This window comes from Cibotium barometz, chromosome 15, assembly GCF_041138505.1.
Source record: "Cibotium barometz isolate CiBa-2024 chromosome 15, ASM4113850v1, whole genome shotgun sequence".
Taxonomy (NCBI): Eukaryota; Viridiplantae; Streptophyta; class Polypodiopsida; order Cyatheales; family Cibotiaceae; genus Cibotium; species Cibotium barometz.
The window spans coordinates 19,204,319-19,230,994 of NC_141060.1; the positions used below are offsets into that span (position 1 = coordinate 19,204,319).

The window sequence follows — 26,676 nt, forward strand, 5'->3', positions numbered from 1 at the left end:
TACTGCATTGCCTGCTTCTTTCCTTTTCTCTTTTGCAATCCGCTTCCTACATTCACTGATGTAGTGTCCAGGCTTATGGCAGTAGTGACATTTGCCCTTCTTTTTGGGCTTGTTTGCATCCCCTTTGTCAGACTTTTCACCACTAGACGAGGGCTGTCCATGACCAGCCTTGCTAGACTGTTGTCCCCCATGCCTAAAGCTCTTTGCTTTACCCTTATCCTTGACTGTAAATGCCTTTTCTCCACCACGGTTGCTCGATAAGTTTGCTCTTGTTTGCTCTTCCTTCAAGAGTAAACCCACGAGCTCTTCAAAAGTGACGGGATCACCACCTCCTCTCATTGAGAGGTTGAGAGAGGTGTGAAAACCCAAGTAGGAAGGCGGTAAAGTATGAAGAGTGTTGGTGACCATCTGTCTATCTGGGATAACCTCATCAATGTTGAGCAATTGTTCCTGCAAATCTTTCACTTTGGTGAGATAATCTGCCATAGAGTCACCCTCATCCATAGAAAGAAGATCCAATTGCCTCTTCAAGTAGGCAACTCTTGCCTCGTTGCGTACCTGATACATTGCTTCCAATGTGTCCCATGCAAGCTTGGATGTCTTGCATGAACGAATGTGCGGAATAATAGTCCTTTTCACTGAAAGAGCTATCAATTACATGGCCTGTGCATCTCTCGAGTCCCATCTCTTCTGCTCTTGTGTGGGAGCAGGATCTACATCAGGAGCTCTTTGAGCACCTCCCCTTTGAGGCGTGGCTGGCTGTATGGTAAGTGCGCGTGTGTCATCACCACACACGATGCCCCAAAGCCCTTTGGCTACCAGCAAATTACGGATCATGAAACTCCAGAGGGACTAGTTAGATCCATCCAGCTTGTCCTCCTGGGTGAGCACACCAAATACATCTGTAGCATTCTGTGCCATGTCAACAAAATATATCTGCAAGCAAACCAAGCACCAATGTGCACTGCCAGGCAACCAAATGTCCTGTGCAAATGTATGCCTGCAAACCAAAGCAAGTGTAAACCTGCACCAAATTGTCCAATTACACACAATGTGTGTACATACGCGACAAATCGCAGCTGTAATGCCTAATTACATGCTCCAATCAGAAAATCCCCAATTTTTATGCACTCCAATTGCTCCAATGTGCATCTAATTGGCCAATTTTCATAAAAGCCCCAAATTTCTGCAAATGTAAGAGGTTCAATTTGCCAATTTTGACCTCAATTTTGAAAACCCCCAAATTGCATGCAAAGCAAAATGCCCAATTTTTTCAATTTGTCCTGAAATTGAGAAATCCCCCAAATTCTACCTGCAATTTTCCTTTCAATTTGACTTGCACAGAAGTGTCTGCAAAATCTGCATATGACCTGCACTGGAATGGCTGCAAAATCTGTATTTGTATTTGACCAAAAATTTGTACAGAGTAATACCTTCGTGCAAGGGCAGAAGGCTTGGAGCAGACATTTGAGTAGAGGGAGCCAGCAGAGCTGGAGACTCAACGATGAGGAAGACACAAAGCTACAAATGTCAAGGAGGTCTGCAGGGCGACAGAGGGCTGTCGGCAGGCCGAGCTGGAGCTGAAGCGCACTGGCAGCCAGCGAGGAGTGCAGAGGATAGATGCGCTATGGGCGGTGGCGGACCAGCAGGGGCGGGCGCTGGTGTCGGGCTAGCCAGAGGCGGGCACTGGGTGCTGCATAGCCTGAGGCGAGCACTGCAGTCGTGAGTCGTGAGTCGCCGGAACAGCAACGGGCGATGTCAGGTGAAACGGGACGGAACGGCGAGCGCGCGGTGGAAGCTGGGCGACGGAGGCCGGAGCAGGAGGGGCGACGTATGGACCGTCGACGGAGCAGAGCGGGGGGTTGTCGCCGGGCGAGGCCGGGCGTGAAGCGTGACGGCGTCGGATGGAGCGCCGGCGAGACGGGCAACGAAGGTCGCGACGGAGCAGGGGCGCGATCGGACAGCAAGTCGAGCAGCGGAACTGAGCGTCGTTGGACGTTGGAGTAGCACCGCCGGCTACAGAGGCGGACCCGCCCGCGAGGCTGGGCGAAGGTGGTGGGCTCCCCACTACTGCTGCTCGGTATTGGCGGCCGGACGGTGGAGCAACGACGGACCTATCAGACGGACGGCACAGTCCGACGACGGAAAAACGCAGGCGACGAAAATTCGCAGTCTGTCGACGGAATTTCGCAGGTTTTCTCCCAGCTGCAGATTTTCACGGCTAGCTCCCAGCTCCCAGCTCTGATACCAAATGTTGGGTGTTGGACTCACACACTCACACACAAACCTGCACATTAGGGTTAGGTGCAAGGTAGAGAAGCTCACACACAGAAATGTGAGAGAGAGAGAGAGAGAGAGAGAGAGAGAGAGAGCCAAAAGTGTGGTATCCACAAAATGCAAGTCAACCCTTGCATGTGTGCCACATCCATATAATATAGAAGTACAAAATATTATATGTTAAGTGTCCTTTCACACTTGATGTCCAAGGGAAAAAACCACATGAGAAAAAGTGCCCTTGGTTAAGCCCTGTTCACACATAGCACTACCATAAGTGAGCATATGCCTACACTCATGGTAGTAAACCCACAAGACTATATAATTATCAACTCCATTATGCATAGTATGGACTAGATACTACGACATCCCCACTAACGTCATCAGTGCCCAATAGTGGGTGTAGAACTTTGTATCAAGATATGCTCACACACACACACATAAGAGCATATATTCACACAAAGCCCTTCGTACTGAGTTTCTGTCAAACCTCCGGAGATGCAGAGCAGGCTCAGCCATAATGAAGCCTAGCACTAAGGGAAGTAGTAAATAGAAAGGATTAGTACAGCAAATAAGTCGTTGATAGGGCAAATGCACCGCTAACGATAGAAAGAATAAGCACAATATCAACTGGCCGCAACTTGGACAAAAACTTCACAATGTGAAATCTGCATGTCCACTAATACGGCTGAATTATATACCTAGATGAATCCAGTAAATAGAAAGAATTAGTACAGCAAATAAGTCGTTGATAGGGTAAATGCACCGCTAACGATAGAAAGAATAAGCACAATATCAACTGGCCGCAACTCGGACAAAAACTTCACAATGTGAAATCTGCATGTCCACTAATACGGCTGAATTATATACCTAGATGAATCCAAGAACATGCCCAAATTCACCTTTTAGGAACGTGCATGTTATATACTCATGGTAGTCAACCCACAAGACTATATAACTATCAACTCCATTATGCATAGTATGGACTAGATACTACGACATCCCCACTAACGTCATCAGTGCCCAATAGTGGGTGTAGAACTCTGTATCAAGATATTCTCTCACACACACACACACATAAGAACATATATTCACACAAAGCCCTTCGTACTGAGTTTCTGTCAAACCTCTGGAGATGTAGGGCAGACTCAGCCATAATGAAGACTAGCACTAAGGGAAGTAGTAAATAGAAAGAATTAGTACAGCAAATAAGTAGTTGATAGGGCAAATGCACCGCTAAAGATAGAAAGAATAAGCACAATATCAACTAGCCGCAACTCAGACAAAAACTTCACAATGTGAAATCTGCCTATCCACTAATACGGCTGAATTATATACCTAGATGAATCCAAGAACATGCCCAAATTCACCTTTTAGGAACGTGCATGTTATATACTCATGGTAGTCAATCCACAAGACTATATAACTATCAACTCCATTATGCATAGTATGGACTAGATACTACGACATCCCCACTAACGTCATCAATGCCCAATAGTGGGTGTAGAACTCTTTATCAAGATATGCTCTCACACACACACTGTATGTATTTAAAAAGCCTTTTCCTTGTATGCCTCGGCAATAAGCTGCTCTCAACCGCTTCATTACCCAAAAAGAGGAGGCAGCTGTGGACAGCCTTGCTTTGACTCCAATCATGCTTCTCGTCTCTTCAAGCATTTCTTTTCGAGTTCTCAGAGTCAATCACCTACTGGTAAAGACTCACATTAATTTTAATGAAAAATCAAGCTAACAAAGCTGATCAAAGAGTTTTTTACACCGCACTGTGTCAATGCTTTCCAAGACTCCATAAAGCAGCGATAGACTTTCTCAGATCTGGCATGTGCCTCTTTAATGACTGCCCTGAGTGTAAGGATGTGCTCCAAGGTGGAGTGACTCATCCCAAGTGTTTCTACAAATTTGCTCACCATTGGCTCAAATACGGATGCATATAGCTTAGCCATCGTGTTGCTCACCATGATCAGCCATGTGATTACTTGGCTCCATCGGGTTGCCAACCTTGTGGATCAGGATGATAGTATTTAAAGACCAAGTGTGAGGGAAACCTTGGCAAACTGCTTCATTGAAAAGTTTGGCTAACACTGGAGAGGATGATGATAATTGTGTTGATGTCCATAAAGAGAAAGCGAGAGAAAGAGAGTTGTCTTGATGTTCAAGGAAAGTCAACAAGTCTATTTTAAACATAAATACTGTAGAAGGCATACATGCTAGCATGTGATCATAAAAATATTACTAAACATGGAATTTAATAGCCTACCTCATGTTAAAAATTTGTCATACGGGTATTGTTTCTCTCCATAGATGTTTATGAAGGGTGCATTTCTATACATGGAAATCATATGAGTCTGCACGTGCATATATGTGCACTGCCTACAAATGAATGCAATACATCAAAAAGCATTACCTTGTAAACAAAGTCGCTTACTCCAAGCCCACCTGCACCTGACAAATCAAAAGGCATGCGCATCCTTCCCTCAGGTAAATCAATGGCTATTGTCTTGGCATCCAAACCACCGCTATAATACAACTGCCTATAACCATGATAGGCTTCTCGTTCTTCCGGGGTAAGATTCCCACTCTGAACATCAGTTCAAAGCTTATTAGATATATATTTCAAGATGGAATAGCAAAGCCACAATATGTAACATTAAGAAGCCTGAGAGCACCTCTATCGAATCATTCAATCCAGTCAATTTAAACAATATCTGTTGTGCTACAGCCTCCTCTACTTCTTCCGTAAGCTGAGAACGCACCTACATGTACTCATGACACAACAACCAATATAACATGTTTTTTCCACCTTACAAAAGCAGAGCTTTGAAACAGGATGTAATCGATTCTGTATACCTTTTGGCGCTGCAGTTGAATCGCATTGTCAACCAAATCACGAATGATTTGATCTACATCACGACCATGAAATCCTACCTCCGTAAATTTAGTGGCTTCAACCTGAGCACAAAAGCACATGCTTCTCACTAAAGATCTCACCACACTTGCCACATGTCAAAATACCATAGCTTGTGTCGTAATTGCTGTATCAGACATGTCAATGTCTCCATGCATAAAGACACAATGAAGCCTCATCATGACCTAGAGATCAGATCTAACCACTTGTGTTCAAATGGAAGACAGAGAAGATAAAACTAACAATCCTCACAGCAAGCTAAGGACTCAGGCGCAGGCTATGACTTGGTGAAAAAGCTGCAAGTTCAATTTATGATTGATTATAGACCATGGCTTCATGTCTCTAAAGAAGAAGAACAAATTTCAAGAGCAAAACAGGCAGCTAAACCTTAACAAATGGAGCGTCTGCAAGCTTTGCCAGCCTTCTTGCGATTTCTGTTTTCCCGCATCCTGTAGGGCCTATCATTAATATGTTTTTGGGAACAATTTCCTCCCTTAATTCAGGGGGAACACGATGCCTGCGCCATCTGTTTCCTGCCAGAGTAGTGCAACAGCTTCAAAGGTCAATCCTCGGTACTACTCTAATTTTAATGTGAAAATTTGAAAGAAAAAAATTAGCATATGAAATATGTACTATTGACTTATGGAAGCAAATGATCTTTGAAATGCATAAGGAAAATATAAACAATTAAGAAACTCAAAAGCAGCACTTGCATCACACAACATTGATGCCAGTGCTGGTTCCCAACAGCCAAGGCCGGGCCCACTTTTGCAAAGTATCCACTCTTAATAATATGACAGTGTGAAAGTACCAAATCTTAATAAGGGCTGAATATACCAAAGCCCAAAACCAGGCCAGCTTCCCTGAATCCACTACTAGCAAGGCTGAATAATATGACAGTGTGAAAGTACCAAATCTTAACAAGGGCTGAATATACCAAAGCCCAAAACCAGGCCAGCTTCCCTGAATCCACTACTAGCATGCAAGGCTCTCAAGCTGTTCCTTTCTCTCACGATTTCCTAACTGGTTTTTGTAAAAATTCACAAAGCCTCGAAGAGAATGAACCTACAACTTACACTTCCAAAAAACAAACCCAATGAGATTGCCACCAAGCACACTAATGGCACTCTAATGATACTGATGGGCTGACACAAAAGTGATTAGAACAATAAAAAGCCTGCAAATTCAATGATCATGTAAAGACTGGAAAAGCTTCAGACAAGGAATTCCACAAAGCAATTCACTAAGCTCTCATTCAACAAATCAATAGAAAGTACAAGTATATAAAGATCCCCAAAGGAACCTCTCCATCTCACAATAAACCAATAGGTGCCCACTACCACCTAATGCCACCTAGCATGCTCTATTGCCATCTAGAACATATTCGAACTTGTCAGCTAGCATGTTCTAGACTTCACCTAGGTTTATATGTTTCAAAACTCTTGATCAAGCATCCAACCATGCAAGTTGCATGCTTCCAAGTAGTCCGCCAATATCTGTGGGTACTACTAGAAGAACTCTTGATTGAGCCAAACGGCTTCGTGAGTGCCTCGGTCCTTGAACAATCTTCTCGGGCTTGATAGCTTCTCCCTCTCGACTACTTCAAGCTGTTGCTCATCTGGAACCTCTTGCAAAATAAGGCTTCAACCATGAGATGTGGAAGACATCATGCATAGTCTGTTGTTTTGAAAAAGCCCAAATAGCGTTCATTTCAAAAAATGATATTTTAATGGTAAATACAAGCAATGGTGAAGGAAAGTCATATACAAGCAATGAGGTATAGCACATAATAAATAGCATGTGAAGGTAGCTCATGATAGCCACACGACAATGCGTTGAAGGAGGCTACATTGTCTTCACTACATGTGAAGGTAGATTATGGTGACCATATGGTAGGTGTTGAAGTACGCAATTGTTTAAGGCAAGAGCTTACCCTAGCCTTGCCGAAGTATATGTGGTTGGCCCTTGCCTTAGAGCTGCCAATTTACAACTTCTCGATGTGGGTGCGCTAGCTTGTCGGTTGCATCCTCACTCAATTGTCACACCAGAATGCTCCTTGCTGATGAAGTGAAGCAAGAGATATCTCTGCCGAGATGGAGGCACTATCTGGTAACTTCAACTTCATGGAGACATCGTTGAGCTTCTTCACAATAGAAAATGGGCCAAAGCTTCAAAAAGATAGCTTGGGATAACGATTGCCTACCACTTGCTTCAACAGTTGCTTCATGATTCGGAGAAATAGCCAATCGTCCTCCTTGTAGTTGACTTCTTGTCTAGACTTGTTGGCTTGCCTGGTGTAGGCTTCATGTGCTTTGACTAGGCGCTTCTTCACGGACTCAATAATCCCTCATAATGTTTATGTAGTCTTGTTGGCCTCTAATGATGGCAACACCATCCTCGTAAGAAGAGACAAGAAACGACAACCAAATGCTATCTCATACGGAGTCTGGCCAATAATGGATGAATGAGTGTCGTTAAGGATATAGCCTACACCAATGGAAGATATTAATTCCATTTCGACTCCTTGTCATGGCAATATGATTTGAGAACATCAAAGGCCTTCTATCTAACCATCTATCTATGGATGAAATGCACTAGACAACTGTACTTAGTCCCAAAGTTATCAAACAATGATCTCCAAAAATGTGAAGTAAACTTGGATCTCTATCTGAAGTTATTGTCTTTAATGAATCACAAACGGGGTACCAAAGAGGCGAGCAATATCCTTTGTTGTGGCCGTCTGCTTGCAAGGAATGAGCATGCAAAACTTAGTCAACCGGTCATTCATGGTCATACATTGTGTATTCTTGGTTCCCATAGACGTTGGAAGAGAGCCTACGAAGTCCATGCCATAGTCACAAGAAACATTTCAAGGTTTTTTTTGTTTTCGAGTTTTTGAGATTTTGTTTCGAAACGTTTCGTCCCTTAACTTCAAGGTTTCAAGGTTTCAAAAAATAAATGCGTTTTTTATTATAAATATAAAAAAACCCATAGAAATGCCACCTAACAACATAGTATAAAGATGAAGAAAACATGGTATAAACATGATATGCATGAGTAATTGAAGGCTCAATTTGAACTAAATGAAGGGGAATTTGAGAAATTGACCTAATTGAAGAAGGGGGAGAAGGGAGGGTGGGGGAAGATGACCTAATGGAACAAGGAAAAAGAAGGAGGTAAAGGAGAAAAGAAGAAAGTCACCTAATTGAAGCTAATTGAAGGGGGAAAAGGAAAATTTTGACGAGGGGGAATTTAAAGGAAAGAAGGGAAAGAGAGAAGAGAGAACAAGAGAGAGAGGAGAAGGAGAAGGAAGGGAAAGGGAGAAGAAGAAGAAGAAGAAGAAGTGAGAGAAGAAGGAGAAGAAGGCGGAGGAGGAGGAGGAGGAGGAGGAGGGAGAGAGAGAGAGAGAGAGGAGAAGAAGAGGAAGGAGGAGGAGGAGGAGACGTGGGTGACGAGCAGCCACAGATCTACGTGAAGCAAGCGGGAGCAACAACCTGACCAGCACATAAGCAAAAAACATTTAAGTTTGGAAGGTGCCTAATATCTGGCTACAAGCCGAACACCCGGAATACCTAGCATCATTCCAGAGGGTGACGGACAATACGGACTGGCAATGTGGCATTGCTTCATGTGCAGGACATTGCTTCATGTGGCATTGCTTCATGTGCAGGGCAATGCACACCTGACCAACAAGGCAAGGTTGATTGCCAAGGGCTATGCTTAGCGCCCTAGGGTCAACTTCGATGAGACCTTCGCTCCGACGGCTCGGATGACTACCATTCGCACCATTCTTGCTCTTGCACGATATCATAGATGGCTCATATTCCAGATGGACGTCAAGTTGGCTTTCCTGAATGGACAGCTAACACAAGAAGTGTATGTTGATGAGCCACCGAGATTTGAGATTCCAGGAAGACAGGACCACGGGCATCAGCTGAAAAAAGCCCTGTACGGTCTAAAGCAGGCTCTGCGGGCTTGGTACCAACGGATTGATGAGTTCTTTCGAAAGCTTGGCTTGCACCTCTCTCATGCAGATTTGAACCTTTATATCCTCCTTGAGAGGGGATAAGTTGTTAGCATTGTGGTTTATGTTGATGACCTTGTTTTTACAGGTTCTTATTCTATGAGGATCTGTTCAAGTTATGGATGCTTTGGAGCAAGAGTTTGAGATGACGGATCCTAGTCTTCTGCATTACTTTCTTGGCTTTGAGATTTGGCAGACCCCTCGGGGAATTTTCTTTTCTCAACAAAAGTACACACGGGAGATTCTTGACAGGTTTCAGATGATTGGGTGCAGACCAGTATCTTCTCCTATGGATACCAGTGAGAAGCTCTCTCTTCTTGATGCTTCTCCAAGGATTGACTTGAGACAGTATTGGATTCTCATCCGATGTTTGGTATAGCTGACCTACTCCCAATTGGACATTTGTTTCAAAGTCAGCTTATTGAGTTCTTTCACATCCAAGTCCCGTCAATGGCATTGGTGGTGTGCTATCAGGGTGCTTCGGTACTTAGGTGGTGCTTTGGATTTCGGCATCTTTTATGGCCAAGGGTGCACTCTTCTTGATTGACTGATTCAGACTGGACTGGAGATTCGGATACTCAACGTTCAACCACTGGTTGTGTTTTCTCACTTGGGTCAGGAGCCATTTCATGGAGCAATAAAAAGCAACCTATCATGGCGCTTTCCTATACAGAGGCAGAATATCGAGCACCTTGCTATGTTGCATGTGAGGCGATTTGGTTGCGGAGATTATTGGCAAAACTTGGCTTTCCTCCGTCGCCAAAAACCCTGTGGTTCATGTTCGTAAGAAACGCACCGAGATCTAGTATCACTATGTTCGTGAACGGGTTCTTGCGGGAGATTTGTATTTGGAGTACTGACCTTCGGCAGAGAATGTAGCAGATTTGTTCACCAAACCAGTGTCTCAAGCTTCCTTGGCTCCTCATCTTCGGCTTCTTGGAGTTTGTTCAGCATCTAATGCTCAGAGGGGGTGTTAGCATTTCATCCTTGTATGCTGCCCATATTAGTTCCCTTTTTATGGCCCTTGATTGTGGGCTGGCCACCCTATTTTTCCCAATTTTCTGGCTTTCTTCCAGGTCGGGTCCCTGATGACCCGTCGGCCAGCCCCATACCTATATATAGGTGGGCTGGACTCTCCCATTCATATATTCATTAGCTGTGTTGTCAGCACATTCTAGTGCTCCCTTTGCTCCCGCTCTATGCACACTCTATCACTAATGACCAGTCATAATTTTGAAAAGAATTCTTCGAGGCAATTGATTTGAAAAATCATGTGCAGTGCGTACAAGTAGGGGAAGCTGATGTTACTTACATGGGCTTTTCATTCAGCCCAAAAACAATATTGAGAGCTTAAAACAAAAAAAAATCTAAACAGACCATGACCTACAGAGCTTTATGTCCACCAGCAGTCTGTGCAGAAGTTTACAAGCAACAAGGCTGATAGACGCATACGCAGAGCCACGGCAACAGCACGCTTTGCATCTGCTTGCCCCACGATAAAGCGATCCAATATTTCCACTACCTTTGCAGGTGTCAAACTTGATTCACCTATAACAAGACCATCCTCAAGTTAGACATGCATTTCCATGACTCACCAAGCTGTAGAAACTTTACAACTAGCTAACCAAGTCCACAACCTTCTGTTAAAATAATTTATGGGTTCATACCTGATGAAGCCACATGAAATTCAACTTCTGAAGCCTTCATGCTATCAGTCACCCCGTCTTGTTGGGCAGATCTGGAAATTTTACAAGTCCAAAAAAAATCACTAAATTATAAATCTCAATGTAAGAAAACACAACTGTGGCATAAGGCAATTTGCATTCACACAAAACAGAACTAACACAACATTGATGCACAGCTTGTACAACAGATGAGAAGAACAAAACTTTCTTCACTTCTGACGAGATTACAACAGATGGCACCTTCCTTCAGCTATGTGCAGCTGACATTGGAGCTTAGATGGCATACAAAAGAATGTGGCAGAGGCTGGAACTTGGTACAGGACAGAGTTGGGCCATACAATTAGCTTCAACCACTATAAGATGACAGGATGGCGGGCTTCTAACCCCCAAACTGCTCCGCCAACACGTTGGAGCTAAAACATCAACAAAGCCATCACGACCATCCTAATCACACATGACCCCATCTGGTGTCAAAACCATATTACTAGGCACCCGACTGCTGAAAAATGGCTGCTCCTCAAAAAGGACCTCACAAACTAGAGCGAATCACAACCCGAGTACAAGAAATGGTGAGGGTGGAGCATTGATTTCTAGCATTGATTGACCTGAAAAAACTGTCAAGTTTAAATCTTGTCCTCTTGGCTGTCTGTACAATTTGAATTTAAAAAACAGTAGAGAAAGTATTAAAAGCCTTTTTTCTTTTGCATCCAACAGAGCTATAATGTCTTTCCAACCATTTTAATGGCCCTCACATCATGTGCTCCATGCTTGGACTCATGCCTTACTCACTGGTTTCCAAAAATGGAAATGTTGACACATAAAAGCCAAGCTAATAGAGGTGACAAGACTAGAAATAAGAGATTACCACTCATGTGCCCAAGTTGTTGCGAATTGTTAAAATAAAGAAAATGTCATGTGCTAGGGGTCTAAAACTAGTTGTATTCCTTGTGAAGACCATTCAAGATCACCGAAACCATATCATCATCATCTACTAGTAATCCAATAGAAGCAAGGACATCTACAAGTCCTTTAACCTTCACTGAGTAATCATTTATACTCAACTTCCCTCTGGTCACATTATATACAACCCCTAGTTTAGATGCATCTTCTGAGCTTGAGTGTTTGTGTTGTACATCTTCACCAAAGTGTCCCAAGCCTCCTTAGGCATTCGTGCATCCTGTATATGCACAATCATAGAGTCTATCAAACTGACAGACAACCAGTACAACGCCTTTCTGGCTCTTTCATGCCATGCTTTATATGCCTGCACTTGTGCTGTGTGGAATGGGATTTTCTTCATCAATTTTTGGCTCCTTTTCATCACCCGTGATGAACTCCCAAAATCCTTTTTCCCATAAAGAAATTGGTCATCCTGAACTTCCATGCTTAGAAGTTATTCTTGTCTAGCTTCTCGCTCACAATCTGGAATAGACTGTCAGACATCTTTACCTCCAACAACTTACCAAACAGTGCTTACAAATACTTCTTCACTTTAAAGAAAACTTGTAATCACACCTATTATACTGCAACTATATATGAAACTGTCACACAAACATCTATCCAACAACCACCTGCAAATCACAGATTCTCTGCATAATTCTGCAATCGAGTTTCTACTACAACTTTGAACCGAACAAGAAATTGAGCATACACAGTAAAAAACAACACTTTCACGGAGCGCCTAAGGAAAACTTGCAAAGCCAAAACGAGACCCAAAACACGCCGGAATCATGCCGAAACTTAGTTAACACAGTTAACTGCACACAATATGGTCTTCTTCCTTCACCCATGCCTCAATCTAAGACAGTGACTTCCCTTTCTGCATGTAGCTCTCATAGCTACCAAAGGTGTTGCTCCAAAATCAAAAAGGAAAAGAGATGGAAATACCCTTACCCGTATACCACTTCCTTGATTGCCTCATTCTTGCCTCTTGTTTGCCTCCTCAGCTCTCACACAAACCGGAGCTTTGATTCCATAAAGAGAATGCAAGGGAAGGGAGAGCTTAAGTTCCTTGCAAACAAACACGCACATACAAGAGAGAGCAAGACACGAGAGAGATGGATGGCTGAATTTTTCTTCTATCTTCTTCTTTTCTCTACAACCATAAACTAAAGAGATAAGAGTACATACTATAAGGGAAAGTACTCTCCTACTATCACATACAAATGGTCGGTCCATAGTGGGAACCTGACTATATAAGCTCATGCTATAACTATGTCATACTCTAGTAATCCAAATGTGGCTATCACACAACCTGTCATCCACTGGCACCATATCAACCATAATCTTACCAACTGTGCTAGTGGCATAAGTGCGAAAGCTATCACCCAAGGCGGGTCATCAATGTCCGCAACACTAGTTGAGCTCGATATCTCAACAAGGTAGTCATAGGATGATACAATCTCCACAGGATCACCACTATATGTAAAGAGAGGGTGTTACGCCCACCATAGCACAAGAGAGTCAAGAGCTCTAGTCACCACACAGCCATAGAAAGGAGTGTGGATAACACCACACTCCCGGGCACTTATAGGAGCCTGCCCGCCCATAAGCCTACCCGGCTATCCAAGTACACCGACTTGGGCGCCCTCATCCCTGGACTCTGGATACACTCGCCGTCCACACTCCGACATTCGAGCTCCACATCGGTCGAGCTCCCACACACCGTTACAAGCTACATGATATTACCTTCTCCCCTCCCCCCTCTTAAGAATAGTTTTTGTCCGCCAAAACAAACTGAAGAAAGCTTTTGGTAAGCGTATTTAATTGTTCTAATGTTCACGCCTCCTCTGACCTATCCTTCCAGTTAACAAGTGACTACAATACACAGTATGCCTTGTGTTCCAATCTCTAAACCCATGAATCCTCTCTGATTCAAATGGAAGTGATCATAATTGTAAGGACACAACTAGAACTTCAAGGCAAACTACGTTGCCCAAGTGATACACTGTTTTCACATGCCACTAACATGAAAAACTAAATGTACTCGAGAGCTCTCCGACAACTCAAGTTTGTAGACTACGCTACCAGGCTACACTACCAACGTGCTGAATCTTCTTGTTATATAGCTCTACGCCTTTGCCTCACATCGACGCGAGCCTTCATCACCGACCGTGCTTCAACTCCAACATCGTCTTTGCTTCTGCACTGGTCTTCTTCTACTCAGAGTCACCTCACATCAAAGGGCTTTTGTACATATGTTCACTCACCATTATATATAGACTCACTCACCTATTTCATGCTGTGTTGTTTTGCTCTGATCTCTCGTACATCTGGTCCTTCCGTCCTCTTGCCCTCACACAATCAGCTCCAACCAGTCCCCACAATTGCTTGTTTTTACATGAACAAGCACGCACCTTCAACCTCTTTGCCCAAATGCAAAGAATAATGGGATTCACATATTCCATCACTTAGCAACCCTTCTTCAAATTCAGCATTCTCCAATGCTCACCAATACTTTACTGAGGCAAAATCCACAAAAAACCAACCTTCAATGTTACAAAGAACAGCAATTCGCACCTTCCTTGATGATGAGGCAGCTTCCAAGACTCCATCTTTGCTAAAATTTCCATTTTCAGCTTTGTAGGCAGCTTCACGATCTCTCGAATCACCAGCAACATAGTCTCTCTCCAAATGCAATACTAATGATAATGAGTATGCTAAATTTTTTCATGATAGAATGAAAATAATGCTTAATCAAATGAACACATAACCAAGAAACTATACATAAGTATTCACCATGACCAAGAGCCCACCTTGGCTCTAATACCATGTTAACAATCCTAATATAGGATTGATCATGGTGATAGACACAAAGATTAAACATAAACACTAAGGTAGATTAAACCACACAAGAAACTCCATGACTAGAGAGAAATGAAATGAAATGTTATATTAACATCTTCAAAAGGCCAAAGTGACCTATGAGACCAAAGTTACAACCATGTGACATCTGATACACTGTCTGGAAAAGAAAAGAAAGAACTGAAGGTAAGTATCTAGCCCTACAATACATCAGTAGGGATTCCCCAATGAAGGTAAGTATCTAGCCCTATATTGCATTCCCCAATAAATCATACAATGATATAGGTTTTCTAGCCTTATCCCACTTCACACATCATCATCCATGTGGCCCTCCCTTTTCCACATTCTTTTATGTGGCTCTCAACATTCACTAAAACCGATAGGGAACCCGGAACAATTGAATAAACCAACACTTCAAATACGAAAGACAGAGCATCACAACACAACGGAAGAGCCTTAAATAATACAATAACACCGCACTGAGCCGGAACGGCCGGCCCCCCGTAGGAACTTCTTTTTTCACACACAAGCTTTTACAGGATACCAAGGTGTGGGTGCATACAGCACCGGATTTTCCACAAAGCATCAGCACAGATCTTGCCTAGATTTCTATCCAGTGCCAAGATACAAACATAGTGCCAAGATACAAACATCTCTAGGAGCTGTCCAAAACTGTCCCAAAACAGTCCTCAAAAATCAGCTCATAAACCATCCATAAATCAGCCCGGTACGGAGCCAAAAGCTGCCCTAAACTCCGTGCCAAATCAGCCCCCGAAGAGCTCTCAAATCAGCCCTGAAAACAGTCCATAAAAACAGCCAAAAATACCCCTTTGTTGTGGAAACCTGTACCGCCTTCTGTGCGGCTGCAACACCACTGTATAGCTGCTATACCATCCGTACAGTCAGTGTAGAGAGTAGAGGAGGTGTTGTATAGCCTCTATACGGCCTATGCAAGAGGGAAGACAGGGCTGTGTGCTGTACGGCCAGCGCAACAAAGAAGAGAGAGAGAGTCTGCAGTCGGCCAGCCCTGTCAGCATCTATGGAGGAAGTCGACCAGCCCGGTAGAATCTTTGGAGCAAGTCGGCGAGTAGAGAAGAGAGAAAAACTCCAAGAGGGATGCGCATGATGATAAAACAGCCCAAACCTGCTTTAATAGAGTCGACTAGCTCTATTTTTGAAGTGCTTTTCCACTTTTTAGCTAAAAGTGGTTGAACCAACCCAAAATATCCACTTTATGCTTTCCTTGGCTTGTAGTCCAAGTTTTGGCCCAAAAATATCCACTTTATGCTTTCCTTGGCTTGTACTCCAAGTTTTGGCCCAAAAATATCAACTTTATGCTTTTCTTGGCTTGATGCCCAAGTTTCATCTAGGTGCCTTCTTTTGTCCACCTATCCAAGCCCAAAAATAATAATATGTCCAGCCCATCATTAATGATATATGAACACACTGATTTATAAATGTTATGAGTCACTTTGATGAATAAAATCCCATGCTGCTCATGCTGTATGGCCATCTTTCAGGCTAAACCATGCCTATAAAATGCAATAGCTTTCTTTTGTGGAAAATCCCCGTTCACACCTTGGTTCCAGACAGTGTGTGAAACACTATTCAAGACTGGTGAGAGGACCAAATCGGTGACATTCACACCACACAAATTATCTTGCACCTCAAAGGTGCTTTCCCACATACTCAACCAAATAACCCATTCATTTTACATTGCACATTTCAACAAAGGGCAATGCCGCCTAAGGAGGAGGTGTAGCACCGAGAAGAAGAAACTAACAAGCGCGGCAGTTGATGCACGCCAAAAGCGTCTCATTCAGCTCCTCGCTGGGGGCTCAAGTCTGCACCACTCGCTATTCTTTCGTGCTTCTGCATGGTGGCGAGTGCTCTGCCTCTACCGATTTGCCCCACTCAACTTCTCCCTCGTCTCTCCACCTATGCCGCCAAGAATTGTCCCCCTCAACTTCTGCCTTGGCTCTCCACCTCTCTTGAAGCGCGCATCCGACCACTGTTCCTCCAGCGAACACGAATAACCAGCTTCAGTGATGCGCCAGGCATCAAAAGGGTGCATGGAAGAGAGTAAATTAAATTTTAAAAAATAACTATAATTTCTCGTTCTCGATTCTCCTTGCATGCACAAATAGATGTACGGCTCTACAATGATTTTCATTTATTCTCCGTTGAGGTTTCTCTACACACAGTATTGAGTGTGAGTGTCATGTGCATGAAAGATGCCATGGACATTCTCAGGTGCTGGTCCAGAAGAGGCAACCAGATACAGAGTATGAACCAGATAGAGGTAGGACTTGGAGCACAAGGTGCAGTGTTGGATTGGAGAATGGACTTGGACCCCTGTCGACTGTACCAGAAACAGAACAGGAGCTGTCGCGGCTGAGACCAGAAGGGGCTGTCGGCTGAATTAGAAAACCAGGCGGCTACAGGAGCATCAAGAGCAGTCCAGTCGGCCGGCTCTCCATTAAGATTAAGAGACTATAAATAGCAAAGTGTGCTCATAGTTTTATTCATTCATTCCTTTATGGGGTGGATCATTAGGGACCAAGTAGGGACTAGACTTTTGGATGTCTATCACCTTTTTTACAAGGCAGCCTAGGGTTGTGGATTGAGTACCTTTTTGTACTATATTAATATACTGAATTTTCAGCATCTCTCTCTCTCTCTACTCTCTGTTCATGTCTGCGTTTTGCATTAGATGGTTTTAGGGCTGAAAGAAGACCCCCAGAGCTTCCGCGTGTTACAGTGAGAGAGCCTTCACTATTCAATTCTTCTCTTCTGGGTGTGCTTCACACACACACACACACTTAAATGGCAATGGCGGTGCACACACTCTATTGTGCACACATATGACAATTTCCTTCTTCTTAGAACACAGAAACCATTGTTGCACAGAAAAATGAGAGAGGGAGAACCATTTAAAATCAAAGGCAAGAAACCTTATCTTTTTGAGGTCCGCTTCACACACGAAGAGAGAACAACAGAGAGAGCACCACACACGTACATGAGCAGGAAAGAGGACAACGCTAGCTCTGATAACAATGTTACGCCCACCATAGCACAAAAGGGCCAAGAGCTCTAGTCACCACCAAGCCATAGAAGGAAGTGTGGAAAACACCACTCTCCCGCGTGCTTACAGGGACCTGCCCTCCAATAAGCCTAACCAGCCGCCCAAGTACTCCGAATTGGGCGCCCTCACTCCTAGACCACTCGCCATCCGCACTCCGGCATTCAGGCTCCGCATCTGATCAAGCTCCCACATGCCATTACAGGCTACGTGACAGTGGGAGGTATTGAAGACCATTACCTTGGTTTTACCAAGGTTAACACTGAGATCCCGATGAGTGCAAAAATCATGTAAGGCATCCAAATGTCTCCGAAGTCCCTCGGCTGAATTTGAAAGGACGATGTCATCTGCATAGAGTAGTAGGGAATCACTGCCTTCCAGTGTGGAGCCAGTCCCACCTAATCCGTCATTGAAGCTCGAGATCTCATCAATGTAGAGACCAAAAAGAAAGGGTGATAGTGTTAGAAGTCATCTCTTGTCTTTATCAGACACCAGGGCCTCTGTTGTGGGTGTGCCCGCCCTTTGTAGGTGCTTTCTCATTTTTCCTCACTCCCCGTATTTTTTCCCATTTTTTCCCATTTTTTCCCTATTTTTACCAGGTGTGGAAGATAGTTCTTTGCACCCTGGCTGAACCAAACACTAGCCGACTGCTGGTTAGGATGTCCTCGATGCTAGCCGACTGCTCCTTCTGGTCCCCAACCTCATGTATGCTGGCCGACTGTGTACAGCTGGCCGACTGGTGGATGGAGCTGGTCGTGGACATTTAGGTCCAGTCGGCTGCCTTTTCTACAGGCCGACTGCATGTTTGGGGCCATATAAAATGGCCCCATGGCCCCCACACCATTGTATCTTGTTTTACACTTCGCGATCTTGTGTATAGAGCAGAGTTACATGCCTATCTCTCTCCTTCTTTTGTGCTGTCTATTTTCTGCACTCTACTTGCTCTTGTGGTCTCAGATTTGGTTATCGTCTCCGCTGCGTATTTTGACATGGTATCAGAGCCCTAGGCTATTGAAAGATCTTGGGAGTTTTCTGAGCAAGAGGGGGATTGTTGTGTTGCTGATTGGTGGATTGTTAGGGACTATTAGGAAAGAGAAGAAGCAAGAGGAAGGCGGGCTGAGTTGTTGGACAGCCACTTGCAGGTTTAAAGTTTCTTTTCCCACCCACCCACCATTTTTTCAATTACATCCCCGCGATGGCAGATTTGTTAGAGATGGCTGAGAAGCATGTGAAGATCCCAACACTCCCCACGTTCCCAGTAGACCGTCAGTTGGACGGGAACAATTACGACATCTGGTAGGTTATGATGGAGTCTGTGCTGGAGTCATATGACCTTGCTGATTTCATCGTTATCGGGGTTCCACGGCCGGAAGCAGAGGAAGGGGAGTTACAGTCAACCAGGAAGGACCACGAGGCACAGGCACAGATGTGGGATTGTGTCAACGCCAGGGTCTGTTCATTTATCTTCCTCAACTGCACACCGCAAGTAATCAATCACGTAAAGCATATGACGCTGGCCAGAGGCATATGGCAGCACTTGGCTTCTCTTTATAACAGGGTATCGCCCATGAAGAGGATTTCCTTGGAAGTACATATGCGGGTTATGAACCCTACAAAGTCGTCGACAATGCAGGAGCACATTAACAAGCTGCAGGCCCTTCAACAGGAAGTCCTCCAAGCTGGGAAGGAGATATTATCAGAAGATATGGCCATTACTTTGCTGTCCCACTTTCCGTCTCAGTATTCCGCTTTCTACTCCTCTTTGATTACTAGTGGCAGGCTCAGCAACATTACATGGGAGGAGCTTGTGCCCATGGTCTTGGACCAGGAGGAACGATTCACGAACCCTCCTCACAGCAGAGGTTCGGAGGCCTTAACTGGCCAACGGCCGAAAGGCCAGAATAACAACAAGGGCAAAGGAAAGGCTTCACTAGAGAAGTCTTCTGAGGAGAAGCCTAAGACAGATCGAGAGAAATTGAAGGCCGAGAGGTCCTGCAATGATTGTGGCGAGAAAGGCCACTATTGGAGGAAGTGTCCTAAGCGGACTGGGAAGAGTGCTGATTCTTCAGCCTCAGCTGCAAAGACTCCTGCATTTGTGCACTTAGAGATGATGGACTCAGATGCTTCATCGTCTTCGAGCGAGGAGGCAGTTGGATTCACCGCAAAGGATACCCGGGAATGGATTCTTGACAGTGGTGCTTCCAGGCACATGACTCCGTCCCGAGACTTCTTTTTGGATCTGAAACCGCAATCAGGTCGCATCTTCATTGGCGACAACTCCACCATTCCGATACACAGTGAGGGCCAGATGGAGATTATTCCCGACGACAAGGAGGGCAAGCATGCCTTTCGTGTTCTTTACGTCCCTGCTCTTGGTTTTCATCTTCTGTCGGTGCATGAAGTATGCAAGACTGGCTTTCGCGTGGAATTTGAGGAGCATTCAGTTGCTCTACGAGACCGTGAAACTGGCCAGGTTGTTTGGGAAGGCGGTGTGGAGAATGGTATCTACAAGCTCTCTGCACTCTCCTCATTGACAGGTTCTCAGGTCGGAGATCTGTGGCACTTTCGTTTTGGCCACTTAAATGTGGACTGCAGCGAGCTTTCCGGGACCAGATGGTGGTTGGCTTGCCAGACGTTGGCAGCAGGCAAGGACGTTGCAGTTCTTGCATACGTGGTAAGCAGCACAGGAAAACATTTCGGAAGCAGGCTTCCAAGCGGGCTTCAAAACCATTGGCGTTGATTCACACTGATTTGTGTGGACCTCAGCAGACACCATCATTGGGAGGATCTCTCTATTTCATGCTGCTTGTTGATGACTGTACCAGATTCACGTGGGTCTACTTTCTTTCACAAAAGGACCAAGCTTTTGCACGGTTCAAGGATTGGCACGTGATGGTGGAGAAAGAGTCTAGATTGCAAGTAAAGACTCTCAGAGCTGACAAAGGGGGTGAATTCTCTTCGAATGTTTTCCTCAGATTTTGTGCAGATCATGGCATCAAGAGGAAACTGGCCAATATAGGATCGCCTTCAGAGAATGGAGTTGTAGAACGCAAAAACAGGACTGTGGTGGAGATGGCGAGGACCATGCTGAGGCATCGTGATCTTCCTCGTCCACTTTGGGGAGAGGCTGTGGGCAACGGCTGTCAATACCCTCAACCGGTCTCCAATGACTTAGTACCTAATATGACTCCGTTTGAGGCATACTTTGGCAGGAAACCTGATGTCTCCCACTTCCGTGTTTTTGGGAGCGATGCGTATGTACATATTCCGAAGAAGCAGAGGGGGAAGCTTGATTCTGAATCCCGCAAGCGTATATTTGTGGGGTATAATAGATTGTATGATCCAGAGAGGAATGAGATTGTTGTCAGCCGAGATGTGGTCTTTGATGAGCATGTTATCCACTGTCGAGGAGCCGCCACTTCTTGGAGATCCAGAGGAATCTGATGATGATTCCTAGACCATTGTTCCAGTTGATCAACCACAGTCAGTACAGGAGGTTGAGCCCGCAGCTGGAGTAGAGCCCCCGCAACGGCAGGAGGCTCCACGATCTGTTCGAGTACCCAGGTGGTTGATGGACACCCTTCGGGAGTTAGGAGACACGGAGCTACCCTCCGAGTGGACCACAGAGAACGGCCCTTGAAGATTGCACAGAGTCCGCGACAAAAGCAATACAGCGGAGCTTCTTCAGGTAAACTATGCTTTGATGTCTCGTATTATGCGGGACAAGGAGCCCACTTCCGTTAAGGAAGCCCTTTCACAGGATACTTAGAGGAAAGCCATGCAGGTGGAACTTGATGCCATCGAGAAGAAGAACACATGGGAGTTGGTACCGAGGCCGTCGAAACGGTCAGTCATTGGTGTCAAATGGGTCTTTAAGACCAAATATGCGTCAGATGGGTCGATGGTCAAACACAAAGCCAAACTCGTGGCTAAAGGTTATGCTCAGCGGCCAAGCATCGACTACGAGGATACCTTTGTTAGAAGTCATCTCCTGTCCAGTTTTATACACCAGGGCCTTTGTTGTGGGTGTGCCCGCCCTTATCAGGTGTTTTATCATTTTTCCTCACTCCCCGCATTTTTCCCCTATTTTTTCCCATTTTTCTATGGCTTGGGAGGCAGCCCTGTAGTGGCAGGTGGACCCTGAGCCTGGCCGACTGCATCTGTGAGATAGCCGACTGCACCTCATGAGTCGTGGGACTCTCCTGTTGCTGGCCGACCCATCTTGATGCTGGCCGACTATGTTTATCCAGTCGTGAGGCTTCTTGTGTCCAGTCGGCTGCCTACAGCAAGCCGACTGCACATGTGGGGGCATATAAATAGGCCCCCACCCCCATACCACTCAGTGTATCATATTCGGGATCTTCTTGTGTATATCAGAGCAGAGTTACACGCCTACATCTCTCTCTCTCTTGTGCTGTTTTTCTGCATGCATTTTTTGCTCGTGTTCCCAGATCTGGTCATCATCTTCGCTGCATATTCTGACATGGTATCAGAGCCCTAGGCTCTAGATAGGTCTTGGGATTTGTGTGAGCAAGAGGGGGACTGTTTTGTGGTTGATTGGTGGACTGCTTTGGACTGTTCGGGAAGAGGAGAAGCAAGAGGAAGGCGGGCTGATTTGCTGGACAGCCACTTGCAGGTTTTAGTTCTTCTTTGTTCCCAGCCACCCACCCTATTCAAAGTGCATCCCCGCAATGGCAGATCTGTTTGAGATGGCCGAGAGGCATGTGAAGATCCCGACTCTCCCCACGTTCCCGGTGGACCGTCAGTTGGACGGGAGTAACTACGGCATATGGAAGGTTATGATGGAATCTGTTCTGGAGTCTTACGACCTCGCCGATTTCATCGTTGTTGGTGTTCCACAGCCAGAAGTAGAAGGAAGGGGAGTTACCGTCAACCCAAAAGGACCGGGAGGCTTAGACACAGATGTGGGATCGTGTCAACGCCAGAGTCTGTTCGTTTATTTTCCTCAACTGCACACCACAGGTAATCAATCATGTAAAGCATATGACGCTGGCCAGAGGTATATGACAGCATTTGGCCTCACTTTACAACAAGGTATCGCCCATGAAGAGGATTTCCTTGGAAGTACAGATGCAGGTTATGAGCCCTGCAAAGTCGTCGACAATGCGGGAGCATATTAACAAGCTGCAGGCTCTTCAGCAGGAAGTTCTTCAAGCTGGGAAGGAGATATCGTCAGAGGACATGGCCATCACGTTGCTGTCACACTTGCCCTCTTCGTACTCAGCATTTTACTCGTCTTTGATTACCAGTGGCAGGCTCAGCACCATCACATGGGAGTAGCTTGTGCGCATGGTCCTGGACCAGGAGGAACGATTCACGAACCCTCCTCAGGGTGGAGGTTCGAAGGCCTTAACTGGCCAACGGTCGAAAGGCCATAACTCGGGCAAAGAAAAGGCTTCATCGGAGAAGTCTTCTGAGAAGAAGTCCGACGCTCACCGCGAGAAATTGAAGGCAGAGAGGACCTGTAATGATTGTGGCGAGAAAGGCCACTATTGGAGGCACTGTCCCAAGCGGAAGACCGAGAAGGGTGAAGACTCCTCAGCAGCAATCATGAAGACTCCGGCTTTTGTGCACCTGGAGGTGATGGACACCGATGCTTCATTTTCTTCAGGCAGGGAGGAGATTGGAGGACTCTCCGCAACGGATACTCGGGAGTGGATTCTCGATAGTGGTGCTTCCAAGCATACGACTCCTTCCCGTTCCAGCTTACAGGATCTCTGCAGGATTTCTGGTCATATTCTTACTGGGGATACGTCCACTATCCCAGTTCACAATGAGGGCAGGATGGAGATAGTTCCCGATGGCAGAGGGGGAAAGCATTCCTTCCAGGTGTTGTATGTTCCGGCACTTGGTTTTCATCTGTTGTCAGTGCATCAGGTTTGCAAGACTGGCGTACGGGTGGAGTTTGATGAGCATTTTGTTGCTCTCCGGAACAAAGCAACAGGCCAAGTGGTTTGGGAAGGCGGAGTGGAGAATGGAGTATACATGCTTTCAACACTCTCTCTCCCGGGTCCTCAGGTCTGTGATGAGTGGCAGTCTGGTAATGGCCACTCAAGTCTGGATACGCTGCAGATGCGGGCTTTCCGGGACCAGATGGTGGATAGCTTGCCAGTAGATAGCAACAGTTGGCAGGAACTTTCCAGTACTGATGTTGGTAGTTCTTGTGTTCGTCAGTCAGAGGAAACTGAATAGGTCACTTATGCTCTGATGTCTCGTAGTATTCAGGACAAAGAACCTCCAGTAGTTGAGGATGTTCTCTCCACGGGGACCTTTCGGAAAGCCAGGCAGGTGGCAGGTGCTTACTTGCAAAAGGAGGTGGTTTCTCCAGGCTTTGTCGTTCCGGATTCAGAGGGGGTGGTTGACAGGTTTCATCACGTTTCCAGGACTGGTATGTGCACCGTAACAGGTGTTGATCCTTGTGAGCAGTGTGATGTCTCTGTGACTCAGAAGCTGTATGGTTCATTGATCTGGTTGATGGACACCAGATTGGACGGGAGCTTCCTGATGAGGCAGTTGAGCTCATGGTTGCGGATGACTCTTTGGGAGGCAGGATTGCGTTTCCTGTGGTTTCTGCGGCATGCGAAGGATCAGGGACTCTTGTACATAGGAGGGGGATTGTTGGATGGAGTCCGACTCCACGGTTGGTGTGACTCAGTTTGGGGAGGAGATCCGGACACGAGGGGATCTACTTCAGGCCCAGGAGCAGTTTTACGGAGCAGTTGGAGACAGTCATCTTTTGCCTTGTCGAGAACAGAGGCAGAGTACGGAGCTGTTTGTGATGCTGCTTGTGAGGCGGTGACGATGCAGAGGTTGCATTGCAGGTTTGGGCTTCCACTGGAGGGTCGTGGACATTTAGGTCCAGTCGGCTGCCTTTTCTACAAGCCGACTACATGTTTGGGGCCATATAAAATAGCCCCATGGCCCCCACACCATTGTATCTTGTTTTACACTTCAGGATCTTGTGTATAGAGCAGAGTTACATGCCTATCTCTCTCCTTCTCTTGTGTTGTCTATTTTCTGCACTCTACTTGCTCTTGTGGTCTCAGATTTGGTTATCATCTCCGCTGCGTATTTTGACAGATAGAAGGCAGCCCTGTTTCACCTCAATAATGTTGGAAATCACTGCCTTGCAGTGTAGAACCAGTCCCACCTAATCTGTTATTGATGCTCAAGATCTCATCAATGTAGAGACCAAAAAGAGTGGGTGATAGAAGGCAGCCCTATTTCACCCCAATAATGTTGGAAATCTCCTGTGACATACCTCCTGGGGCTCTCACTCGTGAGGTGATGAACTCATAGAGGGCAATGATCCCTCCAAACCATGTCAAATGGGACTCGTGTCTCTTGTAGACAATGCAGGAAGTGGGCTCGGGGTACAATATTCAAAATCTTTGCAAAAATCCACAAAACATCAGTAATGTAACACGTGGAAGCTCTGGGGGTCTTCTTTCAGCCCTAAACACCATTGAGAACATGCTGATGCAAAAACGCACACAAAAGGGAGAATAGAGAGAGAGAGAGAGATGTTGGAAATTCAGTATATTTCTGATGGTACATAAAGGTACCTCCTTCTACAGCCCTAGGCTGCCTTCATACAAAAGGTGAACATCACCAAAATCTGTCCTTAACTTGGACCCAACTCATATGGAGTTGAATGATCTACTAAATGAGCACCTATGCCTTTTATAGGCCCTTTGAAACATTGAAGTGCTGGCCGACTTCTGGTCGACCAGCCGACTGGTCATTATTCTCCATAAATGCACAATGTCTGCAGCTGCCCTAATCTGGTCCAGCCGCCTCTCCTGTGTGCAACCAACAACTATGTCTTGCAGTTGACAACCTCCTGTGCAACCAACAGAGTCTTCCATCTTTTCCATGCCCTGCTCCAAGTCCAACACTGGCCCAAAACTGTAGCATGCTCCTAAATTCTGGTCTTTTTCTGGCTGCCCCTTCCGGACTAGCTGAGGAACTCGTCCATGTGAACTCGTGCACATGACATCCCCCTCTGCTAAACTTGATGACGGGATTCCATGACTATCATCATCTCATTCTGTTCCGGGATTCCCTTTGTCATCCATCCATCTCTGGCAACCCTCTTCTCTGAAAACCCGGCCCGGTCTCCAAAACCACTCTGACTCTGAATAATATCTATGCATCTGTTCCCTCCAGTCTCCAATCTGCTCCTGCCCTGACTCTAAACACTGTCTTGGTCTTCATTCCTGAGAAATGAGTCTGGCACTCTCACATCACCCCTTGGAGGATAATCCTCCCTTGGGACCACTGCCCGAGAACCTATCTGGCTCACACGACTGCCATCCCTTCTGGCTTTGTGGAACACCACCAACAAACCTCCTCGGAGCTCTTCCCGTTCCTGTGTTCCTTGCCTTGGGCTTCGTATCCATGTACTTTCCTATACCTTGGACCTGTACACCATCATATGGGACTAAATCAGTGTTTAGCTTTGCTGAGCCTGATGCTCTGATACCAATGTAACACGCGGAAGCTCTGGGGGTCTTCTTTCAGCCCTAAACACCATTGAGAACATGCTGATGCAAAAACGTAGACAAAAGGGAGATAGAGAGAGAGAGAGATATGCTGGAAATTCAGTATATTTCTGACGGTACATAAAGGTACCTCCTTCTACAGCCCTAGGCTGCCTTCATACAAAAGGTGAACATCACCAAAATCTGTCCCTAACTTGAACCCAACTCATATGGATTTGAATGATCTACTAAATGAGCACCTACACCTTTTATAGGCCCTTTGAAACATTGAAGTCGGCCAGCCGACTGGTCATTATTCTCCATAAATGCACAAGTGTCTGCAGCTGCCCTAATCTGGTCTAGCCGCCTCTCCTGTGTGC

The 26,676-nt window shown here is 45.6% G+C and overlaps 1 protein-coding gene across 2 annotated transcripts in view; it reads right to left on the reverse strand.

The window, feature by feature from the left end:
* The window catches only part of LOC147631032 (uncharacterized), an 89,177-nt gene that overhangs the window by 59,039 nt on the left and 3,462 nt on the right, over window positions 1–26,676 (reverse strand). Inside the window, exons 2-8 of one of the 2 annotated variants that reach the window (XM_086809362.1) lie at window positions 14,426–14,547; window positions 10,889–10,959; window positions 10,674–10,769; window positions 5,585–5,730; window positions 5,140–5,241; window positions 4,959–5,045; window positions 4,697–4,870 (exon numbers count right to left, since the gene is read on the reverse strand). In XM_086809362.1, the coding sequence (XP_086665488.1) occupies window positions 4,697–4,870; window positions 4,959–5,045; window positions 5,140–5,241; window positions 5,585–5,730; window positions 10,674–10,769; window positions 10,889–10,959; window positions 14,426–14,547 (798 nt within the window). The remainder of the gene's footprint in view (window positions 1–4,696; window positions 4,871–4,958; window positions 5,046–5,139; window positions 5,242–5,584; window positions 5,731–10,673; window positions 10,770–10,888; window positions 10,960–14,425; window positions 14,548–26,676) is intronic. The other variant, XM_086809363.1, reaches the window with a different exon arrangement.